At 37.4% G+C, this 17,500-nt stretch overlaps 1 protein-coding gene across 1 annotated transcript in view; it reads right to left on the reverse strand.

Annotated features, from left to right (window-relative positions):
- Positions 1 to 10,153: 10,153 nt before the first annotated feature.
- The window catches only part of LOC135101052 (homeobox protein rough-like), an 18,933-nt gene continuing 11,586 nt past the window's right edge, over positions 10,154 to 17,500 (reverse strand). The window contains exon 4 of the mRNA XM_064004625.1: positions 10,154 to 11,143. Within this exon, the coding sequence (XP_063860695.1) occupies positions 10,621 to 11,143 (523 nt within the window). The 3' untranslated portion in view covers positions 10,154 to 10,620. The remainder of the gene's footprint in view (positions 11,144 to 17,500) is intronic.

Below are 17,500 nucleotides of genomic sequence, written 5' to 3' on the forward strand. Positions count from 1 at the left end.
TAAGAGGAAATACTTAAAAAGATGGAAGACCTTAATGTAAATAAAGCAATCTGGTCCAGATGAAGTATCAAACTGGATATTGAAAGAATGCAGAGAACAACCGGCTGATAAAATTCACAGTATGACAGTGACATCATTGTCACAGGGAAGAGTACCAAAAGATTGGAAGAGAGCAAATATTACACCAATATTCAAAGGAGGAAATAAGGAAAACCCACTAAATTACAGACCAGTGTCATTGATTAATGTTGTAGAAAACTACATGAGAGAACAATAAAGGAAAGATAGATGGAACTTGGAAAGAGATAAAGTTTTGGTAAATTGTCAATTTGGATTTAGTGGGGGAAGAACTTATTGTTCTTTTATTCCATGAACTTATTGTCCTTTTATTCAAGGGTAGTCAATATTGTGCAGAAGAGAGACGGATGGGTGGATGGTGTCTACTTAGACTTAAAGAAGGCTTTCGACAAAGTACCACACTGAAGATTGCTATGAAAGATAAAAAATTATGGATGAATTGGAGGAAGACTGCTGGAGTGGATGGAGGATTATCTGGATGATAGAGAGATGAGAACTGTAATACAAGACCAAAATTCATCTTGGCTGAAAGTAACTAGTGGTGTCCCACAGGGGTCAGTGTTGGGACTGATAATGTTTGTGATATATGTAAATGACATAAATGAAGTAATAGATAGCTATATGAACTTATTTGCAGATGATGCTAAGCTGATGAGAAGGATGGAAAGTGTAAATAACTGTATGATACAGCAAGATGATTTCTATAAGATGAATAGATGGAGTAAATCTTGGCAAATGGAATTCAGCTTAAGTAAATGTAAAGTAATGGAGTTTGGTAAGAGTAAAAAAAGAACACAATATCATTATGAGATGGACAGTGTGAAGTTAAAGAAATCAAAAGAAGAAATGGATTTGGAAGTAACATTTACTGAAAATTTGACTCTGGAGAGAAACATTGATAAAATTACTGGAGAGATGATGATTTGTTAAAAAGAGTAAGAATGGCATTCTCATATTTGGATGAAGGAATGATAAAAAAGTTGTTGATTTCCACAATAAGACCAAGATTGGAATATGCAGCAGTTGTGTGGGTCTCCTCATACAAGGAGGAATATTATAAAATTGGAAACTCCTCATACAAGGGAGGAATATTATAAAACTGGAAATAGTACAAAAGGAGCAGTCACTAAGATGGTTCCAGAGTTGAGTAATTCAATCTATGAAGAGAGATTAAGAATGTTGGAAATTCCTACCCTTGAAAATAAGAGAGAGAGAGAGAGAGAGAGAGAGAGAGAGAGAGAGAGAGAGAGAGAGAGAGAGAGAGAGAGAGAGAGTAGAGAGAGAGAGAGAGAGAGAGAGAGAGAGAGAGAGAGAGAGAGAGAGAGAGAGAGAGAGATTTAATAAACATCCATAGAATGATAAATTATATGGAAAATGTGGACAAAGAATGTTTTATAAATTTAGATACACAAAGTAGAAGGGGACACAATAAGAAGTTGAAGAAAATTAACTAGAAGAGGCATCAAGAAGTATAGTTTTCCTCACAGAGGTGTGAACAAATGGAATGAGCTCAGTGAAGATGTTGTGAATGCCTCAAAACTGTACATGCTTTTAAGACCAAAATGGATAGATATAGAGATGGGATACTAGGAGATTACTCCTCTCCTCAACTAGATAAATACACACATGTGCACATGCACACAAACACACACACACACACTCACACACACAAGTTGGCAAGAAAATATGTGATGTGAAAATAAGGAAGGAGGAAGAGAAGGTATATGAAAAGGAATTTACATAGTCAGAAGTATAAGGAAGAACTAGAGATGTTCAATTTTACCAATGGGAGGATCAAACACAAAAATAAAGTGTTAAATCCAAAAGATGGTAATGAACTTTATGGAAGACCTGAAAAATATGAATAAAATGTTAATGAAGAATTGCCAGGAGGTATTCATAAAGAAATGAAAATTTAGCAAGCCATAAGGTGAGACAAAAGAACTGAATATGTGGGAAATATGTAAATAAAGAAATTCAACAATTGCCAGGAGAAATAGAGAAAAGTAAAAGAGGTTTGGATATCAGTGTACATCTGAAAAGAGTGTAAACACCATGACTAAATACATAATACAGTCAGGAGGAATGGAAGACAGCATTAGTGCCAATCTACAGAAATAGAAAGAAAGAACATCTAAACCAGTGGTTCCTAATCTTTTTCTGTTTTTCCCTCCTTCAGCCAGTTCACCTGTTTGGATTTCTCCCTTCATAGAGTGACCACAAAATTATGGAATTTTAATCAAAAGTTATCATACATAGTCACTATGTATGATAACCAGGCAAACATAGCATAAATTTTGATTTGTGTTTGTATATAGTACTTGAAGAAAAGTCAACTGCCATATTATATGATTTTTTTTTTTTTTTTTTGTCAGCCAAGTTAGTCATTTTTATTTCCTTCAATTGATTTCCCCACCCTTGGAATCCTAAAATTTCCCCCAGGTTGGGAAATACTGATCTAAACTGTAGATTAGTATAAATGACTCTAGTATTATGTACAATTTGTGAAAAAAAAGGAATAATGGACAGAATACTAGGAACGCTGAAGAATATGAACAGATAAACAATTTAGATTTAGGAAAAGAGATCATGTATGACTAACTCAATACTCAATAAACCTTTACTTAAATGACTGATATAACATGAGAGAGAGAGAGAGAGAGAGAGAGAGAGAGAGAGAGAGAGAGAGAGAGAGAGAGAGAGAGAGAGAGAGAGAGAGAGAGAGAGAGAGAGAGAGAGAGAGAGAGAGAGAGAGAGAGAACATTTGAACATTTATTAATAACTAACAGTTACAGTTGGGAGGTATATACATATATACATAGTGAGGATTAATGTGACTGTAGTTATCCTTTTTAAAGCAGAGCTTTTCAGGCAAAATGGTGAGTAATGATGGGCAAGTAAGTAATGTGGCAGATGGCAACAAGGATATAACATGTTGTACAGTTAATTTCCACAATTAGATACAATGATTTATGAAGGTATTTGCAATAAATGGTTACAAAACAAATATAATAGATAAATATGCAGTTACAATAGATACAGATATAATAAATAATAATCATAATGGATAATACAGATAATATAATAAATAGTAATAATAAATAATACATATATAATAAATAAAATATAGGAATGATAAATATTCTAGAATCTGTATAGTAGATACAATAACAGTAGCATACTGATGATTTCAATATAGAGTAGATATGATAACAAGAGTCTGGATACACTGTTGCTTTAGAATGAGGTAATAATTCAAATTAGTAGGTAGCTAAGATCTGATTTTTAAATTTTCTTTTAAATGTGGTAATAGAGGATGCATCCTGAATTTGGAGAGGTACAGAGTTCCATACACGAGGCCCTAGATAAGAAACTGAGTGCTTAAATCTGTTAAGTCGATGAGGGGGAATGCTGAGGTTATCATGGTTGCGGGTGTTATGGTCACAAGATGGAAGGAGGTTCTGTATTTTATTCTTATTTGAATACATGTAAGTAGCGATAGCAAATTTAGTAATATCATCTAGTTTTAATATTTTTGTTTCTTTAAAGAGAGGATTTGTATGTTCTAAGAAATTACTATTGGTTATTATTCCTACTATTTTCTTGAGTTGTAATTTAAGAGGAATTAAATAAGTTGGATAAGTTGTGCACCATATTGGATTGCAATAAGTTAATAGTGGATATATGTGGGCATAATAAATGGTGTTAAGTACTTCTTGTGGCATGTATTCTTTTGCTTGATAAAGTAGAGCGACATGTCTTGATACTTTTAAAGTGAGTTTATTTATGTGATGCCTAAAAGTTAATGAATCATCATAAGTAACACCAAGAAATTTCATTTTATCAGTTCTTAAAATTATTTTGTCATTTTATACATAATTGGGGAAGATTTAAAGTTTGTTTTACTGTAAATAGCATGAAGTAAGTTTTTGTTGTATTGATAGTGAATCTGTTGCTTAGACACCTTAGATAAAGCTTTTTTAGTTCATCATTAGCATTATGTATAAGTTGATCTGACAGATGACATTGTCATGTCATCTGCAAATAATATTGTTCTAGATTTAGAAAAAAAATATTTGAAATGTCATTAATGTATATTAGAAACAATAAGGGACCCAAGACACTACCTTGCGGAACACCAAGTGTGGCTGTTGCTGTGGAAGATTTTTCATTATTAAAAATAACATATTGTTTTCTCTTTGCTAAGTAATCTTTGAGCTATAAAAGAATTTGTCCACAAATTCCATATTGGTGCATTTTGTTCAAAAGAATTTTATGGTTTACAGTTTCAAATGCTTTAGCAAAGTCAATGAAGATTGATAGAACTGATAGTTTGTTATCTATGGCATAAAACACATCATTAGAAAATTTATTTAGTGCTGTAAAAGTGTTTTTATTTTGCCTAAAACCATATTGGGAGGGATTTAGAATGTTTTTGCTTTCCAGATAATGCATTAAATGTTTTTTCATAAGGGTTTTGAATACCTTTGAAAATCATGTAAGTTGAGAAATTGGTCGGTAGTTTTTAGGATCCTTGGCAGGTCCAGATTTGTGTATGGGAGTGATTTTGGCAGTTTTTAAAATACCTGGAAAAGTTCCATTTGCAATAGATTGATTGAATAGTATGGAAAGAGGGACTGAGAATATATTAGAGTTTCTTTTAATAATAGGAGCAGTTCTTGTCCTGTATACCAGAATTTTTATTGTTTAATGACTTAATTACTGCATTGATTTTACATGGTGTAATGATAGGAAATACCATGGAGTGTGGGTGATTGCCTTTTATATAATGAATTGGGTTTTTATTAGATTGTGGGAGATTACTGTCTAGTTCTGGGGCAATATTAGAGAAGCAATTACTAAAAGCTTCAGAGATGTCAGATGGGCTGCTGAATATGAAATCATTATACTGCAATGTCTTAATTGTGTTATCTATTTTGTGTATTGCCTTTTATTTCATTGATTGTTTGCCAGATTTTTTTGCATTGCTTCTGAAATTACTAAATATTTGATGATAATAGTTGGATTTAGCAGCACGTATAACTTGAGTTAGATTGTTCCTATATTGTTTGAATATCATGTGTGAAATCTGACCAAGTTTACACATCTTAAAAAGCTTACATTTATATTTAATAGAATTAAGCATTCCGGTAGTTAGCCATGCGTTTTGGTGTCTTTTTTCTGTTATATATTTAGTTTTTACTGGAAAGCATTTGTTATAGAGTTTATAAACAATATTAAAAGAATAGGTTAAAATTATCATTTGTGTCTCCTAGATTAAGTATTTCATCCCATTTTATCCTTTGTAGTTCACTGGTAAATAAACTTTGGTTATTTGTGCTGGTCTCTAAAGACAATCTTATGTTTGGTATTTGGCACAGACTGTTGTATAATATTTATAAATATAGGGAGATGATCAGTCATACAATAATGTAAAATACCTGATAATGATGGAGGTGTGAAATTAGTCCAGATATGGTCTAGTAATGATGGTTTACCATCATTACTAGACGAGGGAGGGAGGGAGGGAGGGAGGGAGGGAGGGAGGGAGGGAGAGAGAGAGAGAGAGAGAGAGAGAGAGAGAGAGAGGAGAGAGAGAGAGAGGAGAGAGAGAGAGAGAGAGAGAGAGAGAGTGTGTGTGTGTGTGTGTGTGTGTGTGTGTGTGTGTGTGTGTGTGTGTGTGTGTGTGTGTGTGTGTGTGGATTGTATGTAGTATTTGGATATGAAAAGGGTATTTGAAAAGGTTCCTCAGGAGAGGCTACTTGGGAAATAAAAAAAAATATAAGATGTAAGATGGAAGGAAGAAAAATTTAAATGTAGATTAAAAACTGCATGGAGAAATAAAAAATGGAGTACCACAAGGAACAGTTTTTATTTTTATTTATTCATTTATTTACCTTTAAGTGGCACTGTAATATTTGAAATTATCTTCAGGTACTGTGCTAGCTGTCTTTGTTGGTCACTGGTAATCAAAATAGTAACCTCATAAGTGGATGAGTAATATTGTTATTGATAAAAATACAGTATATCAGTGTTAAGAAACTAGAGCACAAGTGCTATGAACCTTTTGCAATTGATAGATGATGACAAATGTTTTGACATCATACTTGTTAAAACTAAGTGCCTAGTGTTACTTAGGAATGCAGCTCTCTGTCCTTGTTGCCTTGCATGATATATGCAGTATGCAAATAAAAAGCATTTTGTGATGAAATTAGAGGACTCATCTCAACAAATTTATTGAGATTACTGTTTTTTTTTTTTTTTTGTTAACATATTGAGGATTTGATTTCATATCTTTTTATTATATTATTGTGTATGGGGCAGCATGCAGAAACATCACAATGACCTATTAATGTAATTGAAAGATGAATGAACATTTATCTTAGACTTAAGTCTCCACAAACACATATATCTTTTTATTTGAATTTCATTTATTTATTTATTTATTTATTTATCTTATTTATTTTTTTTATTACTTATTTCTTAATGTAATTTTGGCTCTGATACCCTAAGTATACTAAATGGATACTTACTGATAGAGAATTTATGAATCATGTCTAGTGTTCAAAAAAAGCCTCATGTGTAGAATCGATCTTTATATGGACTGTACATACATCATTCGCATTGTAGTTGTAGATCATATCCTGCGCAAGTCAACCATTTTAGTATTTTTTTGTTGTCCGACTGTGTGGATTGGGTGTTGCATGTTGCATATCACTTCAAACAAGTAAACTTTTATAAAGAAAGGATTAATCTTTAGATTTTTCAAATAGTGTATTGCAATATTATAAATACACACACGTGGTGTTGAAATTATTGTAACATGCAGACATATATACCAATAAAACTGTGACATTGCTGAGTATTTGTGACTGAAATATAATTTTTTTGAAATGCGATTTTCAATTAGCGCTTGACAGTGTAGGTAAAATTTATCATATCAGAACATAGTTTACTGTACATACTATAAAAGCTTATTTATTTAGTTTATTTATTTATTTCATTTATTTATTTATTTATTTATTTATTTATTTTATTTATTATTATTATTATTATTATTATTATTATTATTATTATTATTATTATTTATTTTATTTATTTACTTTTTTTTTGCCACAGGTAGTAGTCTATGAATAGGTTCTCTCTCTCTCTCTCTCTCTCTCTCTCTCTCTCTCTCTCATCCCTGGATGGTCACTTTTTTTTATTTGTTATTTTTCAAGGGGGGAGGCACGCTGCCACATCACGTCTTAGGTTACAGGAAAGAAGGAAAAAAAAAAAATGGATAACCAGCTGACTTTGTCAGCCAACTTTTGTATTTTTTTTTTTTTTCACATGAAGACAGGCTATGGAATGGACATCTGAAATTAGAAAATTCATGTTGAATACCTTTTCTATTTTCTAGGAAAAGCTAATGTCATACAAATATGGAAATCAGGAAAAAGGGCTTAACTTTGTATAAAAGAACGGTGAGACAAAGGTAATATTGGATTACTGATGTTTTCAGTCGCTCTTCCTAAATAAGACAATTAGTGGCTTCTTTCATTCAGATGGGTCATTACTTACCAGCCATCAAAGGCAGCGGGCGCTCGGGCGGGGAACTGGATCGCGTACCAGGATACTACCTCAGTCTTGCTCTGACGTCAATGCCTTTTTAGTTACTGAAATCGAGTCGTTTCTGTATCGGCCGTATGTTGCAATCTAGTAAATATCTAATTCTTTAGCTCATACATCGTGCCAGACAGACACTGGCTGGTCAAGTATTTTCACCTTATAATTCAACTCAGTTCATTTAAATTAGTCTTGATATTGCTTAGCAGAATACGAACATCGTATACCTTCAGCGGTACAGACACCATGAATGGAGACCAGCATACACGCGTTCGCGCGGTAAATGTCGGCCAAGTTCCGGCGTTTGTTGTTGAATAAAACCAGTGGTTAGAAAGGGAAAAAAAGGTGGGTAGTGATAATTAAATATGTCGAATACTCATTGAATCTTTTAACAAAACCAGGTTTAAGAGACTACTCGGTGTTTTTTTTTTTTCTTGAATTATTTATTGGAAGAACAAAAAGAAAAGGAAACATTCATTTTTGCAAGTTTATCAATAAAGTGGCTGAAGGTACTGATTATTACTTTCATTATCTAAGAATAACATAGACATGCTAATAAGTAGCCAGTCTAATGGAGAGCAGTTCGCGAAACGAAAGATGGGAATAGACAAGAAACTTGCACGTTCGGGAAAAAAAACTTAAAATCATGTTTTTTTTTTTTTTTTTTTTCTTGTAAAACCTCACTTTCGTGGGTATGTATTCGTATTCAGGATGGAGCCTGAGGTGTTCCAACCCAGTGATGTATCGCCCCGGCCGTGGGATTCCAGTCCTAAACTCCACTAATTTTTCTTGGTCCCTACGATATGTTATTTTCTTGTTTTCTCACTCTCCTGTTAGCTTCATGAGGTGTATGTGCCATTTCGAACTCAGTACACCAGGTGTGGACAACCTGAGGTAACAACGGGCACATGGGCAGTGGTACATGATTACTTGAAGTAAGTACTGCAGCTCAAACAGACTAAGCATTTTTACTAGTTGATTTCTTTGACCTGAGGTAACCACGGGCACATGGGCAGTGGTACATGATTACTTGAAGTAAGTACTGCAGCTCAAACAGACTAAGCATTTTTACTAGTTGATTTCTTTGACCAACCAATAACCATATACCATCCTAAATACAAGTAAACACTGATTTTGTCCCTTATTCAGTTTGGTGCCACATCTTATGATTATCTGAAGTAAATACTTTTTTCAATGTAGTACGTCGCAATTTTTTATTTTATTATTATTATTTTATTTATTTATTTTTTTATGATAGAGGTACGAGATGCTTCGCTCACACTACAATGTGTCCCCAAGGTTTCAATACACAGGGAATATAGGGAATATTGCACTTTGAGTTTGTGATGATGCGGTGCAATTGCTGGACCTGTTTTCACTAACACAAATCTTAATGCTATCTCAACATACGACGTGCTATTTCCCTCATAAAAGCAAACTAGGGAACTCCCACGTCACCTCCAACAGGACAAGGCACCACCTCAGTATGGTATACGTATGTGAACGCTGATGACTGAATAAACAATTTCTTTGATTGGTCGCTTCGGCCTGCACGATCCCCAGATTTCACTCAACTTTTACTTTCGGGAACACAAGTGAAATATTTAGAACATGAAATTCTTGAAGCGCATAGCATCAGATGCACTGATACAAGTTCATCATAAGAGAGAGAGAGAGAGAGAGAGAGAGAGAGAGAGAGAGAGAGAGAGAGAGAGAGAGAGAGAGAGAGAGAGAGAGAGAGAGAGAGAGAAACAAGTTGTGTATTTACTAAGAAATGATAACTGTGTAATAAATGAATAAAAAAAATGATGAAAATAAATTTTTGTATTTACCAAGAAATGACAGTCATGTAGTAAACAAAATTTTCATGAAAAATTACTTTTGATAAAATCTTCAAGTTTCCTTGTCAATGGAGATTTTGAGAATAACTTGTAAATTAGCGTAATTCATAACGCCGAACTTTTTGAGGCAGGGTAAAATATTAAGGAAAGTCATTTGGTTAACTAAGTGGATATAAGAGCGAACAATGGTCGTACCAACTATTTTACTATACTGCCTATGTTACAAAGTTAAAATATTAAAGGTATATCTATGTATATATTTCTTAAATAGCTTTCATTTTAATCATGTTATAGTGTGTGTGTGTGTGTGTGTGTCTATATATATATATATATATATATATATATATATATATATATATATATATATATATATATATATATATATATATATATATATATATATATATATATATATATATATATATATATATATATATATATATATATTATATATATATATATATATATATATATATATATATATATATATATATATATATATATATATATATATATATATATATATATATATATATATATATATATATATATATATATATATATTCTATCGTTACCCGTAAGCCAGTTTGTTAACCAGTTATGCCGGGTCAATACATACAATTAAACCTTGGTAAATTTTTGATGAGCAAAAAGTAACACTACATAAAAATGTTAACGTGCACAATGATCAAACACAAACATCTATATATTATATTAGTTAACCAGCTAAAAGTGCATAGAGACGTTACGTATTAGGATGTCTCTCTTTGGCATTGATGGACTAAAAAAATATCTATATAATATATTGCGCACGAAAAAGTGGACTAGGAACGCACTTGTAGCCACTGAAGTTAACAGTAACTTGTTTAATAAGTGAATGCATGATCATCAAGAGCCCGTGGTGCGACTGGAGCCTGCACAGGCGCATGTCCAGGGGATCAGCAACGGCGCGTGAAGGTGAAGTCGCCTCAGCGACACCGGAGTCAGGCTATTGGACTTGAGCGTTGATGAGCCTGGCAGACTCGGCTGGCTCATTGCGGTATAGTGCTGATGTGAGCGGGGTGTATTACTTATATTAAATGTATACTTGAATTTAGTAAGCCTGAGCACGGAGTGCCACAAAGCTTGCTGTAGAAGCAGGCAGCGGGACTGGCTTCTTGATGCTGGAGGTGGTGGCCGCTGTGGAGATGGTAGTTGCAGGCGGGGAAGGGGAAGACGTGGAACTCAGGAAGGCAGGAAGGTGCGGTCCAATGGACAAATTCACTGGCGGCAGTTGTCCGATGGCAAGGCTCGATGACGTGGAAGGTCCCATCGAGAGGGCAGCAGAAGGTGACTGGCCGAGAGGTACAGGAGCTGAGGACGTTGCTCCGATGGGTAGCGTTTGAGCCTGGGACGCCAAGGAGCTGCTAAGGAGGGTCGGCGGAGATGCAGCAGATCCGCTCAAGAGGGACGGTGGGGAGGGCTTTGGGCCATTCAGTATAGAAGATGGAGACACAGCGGAGCCACGGACGGAGCCTGGGGGCGGCCCTGACGGGGGTTTGTAGGTGCAGATTCCACAGAACGCCGGGTGGTAGAGAGGACCCAGGCCTCCCAGCCCTCCGGCCAGGGTCATACACCTGTCGAAAAAAAAGGAAAGTTTACTATCAAGGATTTGACAAGTGTTCGTGGACCACCAGATACGGCATGGCAGAAAGCGTCTGAATGGTAACCCGCTGCCAGTCACTTCATGACTTTTTTTTTTTCTGATAGTACAAACTCTACAACGTCCACCATCTCTTAAAATTTACAAAACTACTGGAGCTTCACTATCCATCAAACAGTAATAATTAGTTCTAATCATATTCATTACCACTGCGCTAGTAACCACACTTTTACGCCATCCCAGCACACAGCGTAGCACAAAACAGCGCACTGTGGCCTTACCTCCGTCAGTCTTTGTTACCGGGGCACCATCATATACCCCAGCGGTCACCGCCATCACCATCGTCGCCACAGCACATGAGCACATCTTCCCACCACGACCCTCGCGCTTCCAAGCTTATGAAACACCCTCTCAGTGGCTCTGTGATATTCACGCTTACCGAGCCTTCATTTCCCCTTCATAACCCCGCGAGTTGAGAACATGAATGGCTGAAGCGAGGGTGTGACTGCCTCCAGCGCCAGACTGCTCACCGCCTCTAATTATTTGAACAATTAAGCGCGGGCGAGGCGGCACTAAGCGGATTCCGGTTTCAGACAAGCAAAGGGGGAAGGATCAGTTTTAGGCGGCAAGAGCAAAAGCCACACACACTCACACACACATAAGTATGATATACATTCTCGTATATTCAAATTTATACTTAGAATACAAATATTAATAGTTTGAAGACCATACGTATATTTAAATTTAAAAATACCTACGTAGACATGTGTTTGAGAGAGAGAGAGAGAGAGAGAGAGAGAGAGAGAGAGAGAGAGAGAGAGAGAGAGAGAGAGAGAGTAAGGGAACTTGCCATAATCCGACCAAGACTAGTTATATACGCTTCCTTTGATGGTATTTGGTGGTTGCAGGACGAACGGCTGTGGCGGCACTTCCCTTAGCTGTCCCACCTCCCTGTCCCCCGCCCTATCCTCACCGTTACTCGCTGCCTCTCGTGGTGTTGGGGGAGGGTGCGGGGTAGAGGGAAGGATGGCACTAAACTGCATTCGTCGTGGCACCTATTAGTCGCTACAGGGTGGGAAGGCTAATATATTATGACTGTCTTCTTACCTCTCCATCCAGTTGCCAGTTACCATCATTATCACCATCGCCGCCGCTATTGCTGACTGATTTTTTTTTTTTTTTTTATGATTAACGCCACGTCCAACTCCAACACGTGGTTATAAATTACCGTCTCAACTATCACCACTGCGACTGACATCACTATCTATTGTACTAGTATTACCACTACTGCGCCACTTCATCGCTTCACTGTCATTGTCACTACTTGTATCTTCCTCAAAACGACAACAACAACAACAACAACAACAACAACAACAACAAACATTACCGCCACCACCATCTTGTACAGTACACATCTGCCATCACCATCACCACCATCACTACCACACCACTTCCATCACCGTCATCACCAATATCAGCACAGGCATAATCTTGACCAAATTCACACCATCGCTACATCACACACACACACACACACACACACACACACACACACACACACAAAGAGAGAGAGAGAGAGAGAGAGAGAGAGAGAGAGAGAGAGAGAGAGAGAGAGAGAGGCTTTGAAATACAATTGTACTCCCGACCCGTGACTACCACCACAACCACCCTTCCCATTATCGTTACGGGCGACCTCCTCAGACGTGTTCATATGTTTGCCCCGTGCACCCCTTTCGCCATGATAGAATGTGATTGACCCCTCCTTTCCAAGATTGTCTGTCTCAAAAAGTACATTCCAAATAAGATGCATATAATACTGAAAATCCTTGTGGTGAACGGTTTGATAAGCTGCTTGGAGCCTATCAATTTTGTGCCGCCCTGGAGAGCTCAAGGGCAATAAAAAGATCAACATTCTAACAGTTTGAGTTTGCCGATCTGTGGTCCCAATCCCCCCGGAATGAGAACCCCTGATCTAGAGCGAGGTGGAGACACAGGAAAACCACCCAAAGACCGATGCTGACCGGTAAATTGCCGTGGTCTCTCTCTCTCTCTCTCTCTCTCTCTCTCTCTCTCTCTCTCTCTCTCTCTCTCTCTCTCTCTATATATATATATATATATATATATATATCGCGCAGACGGGTGTGGAGAATTTCGTATCTCATAGTCTAATGTTTATAATGTTATCTTGCTGAGCTGGTAGTGAGGACGAGGAGTTATTCAAAGCGTTCTTTTTACTATCGTATACGCAAACTCCTTTTTGGAATGAAAGAATAACATTGAGGAAATTAATATATTCGTATAGTAACTACTGTAAGATATTGAAGAAGTGTGTGTGTGTGTGTGTGTGTGTGTGTGTGTGTGTGTGTGTGTGTGTGTGTGTGTGTGTGTGTGTCCCCGGCCTCAGTCCATCGGTAAAAACTCATCTTGTAGCCAATATCCCTCCCATTAGCTGTCCACGCCCACGTAATCAAGGCAAACACTTGGGCCGCGCCGCTTGGCTGTTCACACTCTTCCCGTCATGTTATTAGTGTCATTTGCGGCCCGTTGGAGTTAAATATTATAATTATTTCAATAAACACATGCCCTCGGGGTGGTCATTCTGGAGACACTGGATGGCGAAGGGGCGGAGGGGCAAAGGCGGGGCGAGGGGTGAGGGCAGGAGGGAAGGTGGTACATGTTTGCCAGATGCTGCGACAATAAAGTACGAAGTGACATCTTCATGCGTCTTGTTCTTGCTCCAGTACATTATTATCATTATATTTTTTGTTCACTTTGCTATTTGCATATTGACTTAGAACTTTTTTTTTATTTGACGTTATGACGTATTTTGAGTCAGTAAGGAATAAAGTTAACGAGTAGTGGCAGAAGTACTGCTAAACCCTGGAACGATCGTTCAATCAAGGCCCCAGCTGCACCTCTGTGGCCGTGTTTAATGAAAGGGGCGGGAGGGATCACGATAATAGCAATAATTTCAATGCTCACTCCAGTAATTTGTAACTGCTACACTAGACTTTGACCTTATTCTTGACGGGTGAAACTAAACACCTTTATTTTTCACCAGGTGTGCCGCGGCGGCACGGTGGTGGAGACGCAGGAGGCGCCTCCTCTTGAGTTATTTATTACGACGGCCACGCTCAGCGGCTCCACTGTTTCCGGTCCGTGCCAAAGCCACTGTCTTCTATCGCTTGAAACATTCACGAAGTTTCCGCATGGTCAATGAAACAAAAGGCATATTTTTCAACAAATCATTAGAAAAAAACTATTGTAAATGCGTGGATATTTTTCTTTGTACGTTACATGCTAATTTGCTATGAAGGGATGATAATATATTATTATCTTTTTTTTTTCTCTGTTTTTCATTACTCTTTGAATCCATATTCGTAAATTACACATACACACACACGCACACACACACACACACACACACTCCGTACGTTTTAGGGATGCGCTTTTTTAAGTCTACTAAGAAATCCTATTGTTTGTTATCATTTAATGTTTTTAGGTTGTTCCGTTGATCTCCTCTGGCTTTGCCAGTATCCTAGATGTTAATACATTAACAAAAATATTTTATCTCGTTCCCCACCAACACGAGAAAGTTCACCGCTCCGAATATAAATCGAAGGGATCGAGTCAGTGATGTATGAGTCAGTTAGGGTTGGGATGGGCGGTAATAGACAGGAAGAGACAGTTTCACGAGCCATCGAGTGTGTAAAGCTGCTGCGGTGGTGTGGTTCACTCCATCCGACCCCCAAACCGATACACATTTCCTCATCACGTGTTTTCTTCTTTTACTTTATTTCCTTTTCAAATATTTATTTATCTACGTATCTGTCTATGTTTATTTATTTATAAGGAGGAGAATCTTTGTGTCTTAATTTTTCTCTTCATATTTGTTCTCATTTTCATTCGTTTACCATCACAAAGTTAGAAGTACGCCTTGATCACAATTAACTGACCTTTACTTTCATCAGCTTTCGTAACTCGTAGGGCTCCCTTCCGTCCCCTCTCTCGGTTTAATGCCTCTTATTAGGCCAATGGGCTAAAGGCACAGCACGGCCCAATTATAAGGTAGCTATTATATTGAGTAATTAATGACGGCTATTACTTTACGTGTGTCTGACTTTATGATTACGGGATGAAAACAGTCAGATCCACTGTACGTAATTTACTAGCATGCCTCAGTCACTCACATGCGAGTGATAAGGAGGCCACGTTAACAAACTGATAAATCTTATTCACCATAATGTTCTTGTATTTCTAGGTAATACGAAAACATGACTTCTCTACGGTAGAATAAATTGTTTGATCAATTTTGGTGTAAATCTTTGCTTTAAAGGCAAGGACGTTGTATTTTTATATGAAAGGTGGATGACTTTTCTGGAATTTAGTGACAGGTCATAATCTGATTACCTAGTATCATTAACCTTCGAGTCTGGCCGAGTTCAACAATGGTGTACACATTTGTATCTTGGTGGAAGACGTAGGTGACGTGTTTTTTTTTTTTTTTTTTGTGTGTGTTTGATTATGGATCTTGTTTGTATCACATCGTAATATATTAAAATATTACTTGTATTCACATGTATGACAATGAAGAAAACCTTCAGGAACTTCGAAGCCTACCTGGAACATCATGCCGAAAATATGAAAATATACGCATAAGTTTTAAGTATAATCTATTTTTCAACTGACAGAGAGAGAGAGAGAGAGAGAGAGAGAGAGAGAGAGAGAGAGAGAGAGAGAGAGAGAGAGAGATTAACATGAACCGCACATTAATCGAGCCTCACAATTTAATAGAATGTGCAGATCGAGAGGAGAGTTGTGGCGGGTTCCAATGATGGGCCTGAAGGGACGGACGCTCGCGCGTAGTGAGTAGACAATGGCTGCGTATAGTGGTAGTTGTTGTTTGGTAGTGTGTTGAGGTTACTGGTGTGTGTTAAGATGGCGGCCATCAGTACAATACTATCCATGAAGTGGTGAGTGATGCTGCCAGAGACACAGCGACAGACTGAGGAGGGTTGGTGAGTGTTAGCGGGGATATTATTATGGGATTGTTGTTGTTTGAGATTGCCCTCATCAGGATTGTGTTCATTTCACTCTGGCAGACGATTTATTATTATTTTTGTTCTATGTTGTATCAGTTACACCGGTACCGTTATTATTATTATATCTATAATTATTTTTCCCTTAAGAATCAGTCAGAAGGTTGTATGCTTTTATGTCAAACGTGACATTTGGTAAAAATTTGGTAAAAGGCAATGGCGTATGAAACTATTACAGGTGTGTGTGTGTGTGTGTGTGTGTCATATATAGAATGTATAAATACAGAATGAAAGATTGTAAGCTTGATTCTTTTCACGCTGTAATCCCAGTTCACCTGCCAGAGAGCAGTTTTATGCCACAGAACGTAAGCCGAGAGGTTATGAGCTTTTAACAAGGTAATCCCACCAAGACGCGCCAAGCCGGTGTGGTGACGGGAGTGGTTTGACACGTGCGTCCCCTCCCTGGCCTGCTGTAGGCCCATTTAGACATATAAAAACTAATAAATGAATAAATAAATTTATTAATTAAATGATCAATTGATTCTCACCCAGATAACAAGGGAAGCTTTCATGAGCACTGTGATGATGACAGCAAACAAACATGACAGTGATGCGATGCCGCTTGCCAGCTCACGGTCGGCCACGCCAGGTTTCACACTCTCTTCCATTAATGATCATAACAGTGTACTAATAATAGCAGAGTCCTCGTAATTGACACTGGCAGCCTGCCGTTACCCCGTCCTGCCATTGGTCGACCCAGGTGCTGACAATTCGGCAATGACCCCTGACAATGGTCACGTGACCGGCCGGAAGGTGGTCGCGTGGCACGCTCGTTGGGGCGAGGCGGCAGCTGACTCACTGCGATGAGGCCTTCCGTTGGCCCTTGCCGCCCAGGCCGCCACTGGGATGAAAATTGTTAGGCATACCAATAATCCACTTGGATGTGTGTGTGTGTGTGTGTGTGTGTGTGTGTGTGTGTGTGTGTGTGTGTGTGTGTGTATGCGGAGAAACCCCTGTGGAAGTGTTCAAGGATCAGAGACAAGTTTTAAAATGGGTGCTTGTCTCTGATCCTGGTTTGCATCAACATCCACTAAAATTACGCATTTTTTTTTTATAAAAGGACGGCATAATATAATGTTAAATATAGTGGATATTGTATAATTACCGTAAATATCGTAATGATAACCAGTGTACAGTATTGGAGCACAATGATGAAGGACAGCTATTGCTTGGAATGATGAGTTCCCGATTTTTGCTGAAATCCTACTTATATATATATATATATATATATA

Source organism: Scylla paramamosain, chromosome 6 (genome assembly GCF_035594125.1).
Source record: "Scylla paramamosain isolate STU-SP2022 chromosome 6, ASM3559412v1, whole genome shotgun sequence".
NCBI classification, from domain to species: Eukaryota; Metazoa; Arthropoda; class Malacostraca; order Decapoda; family Portunidae; genus Scylla; species Scylla paramamosain.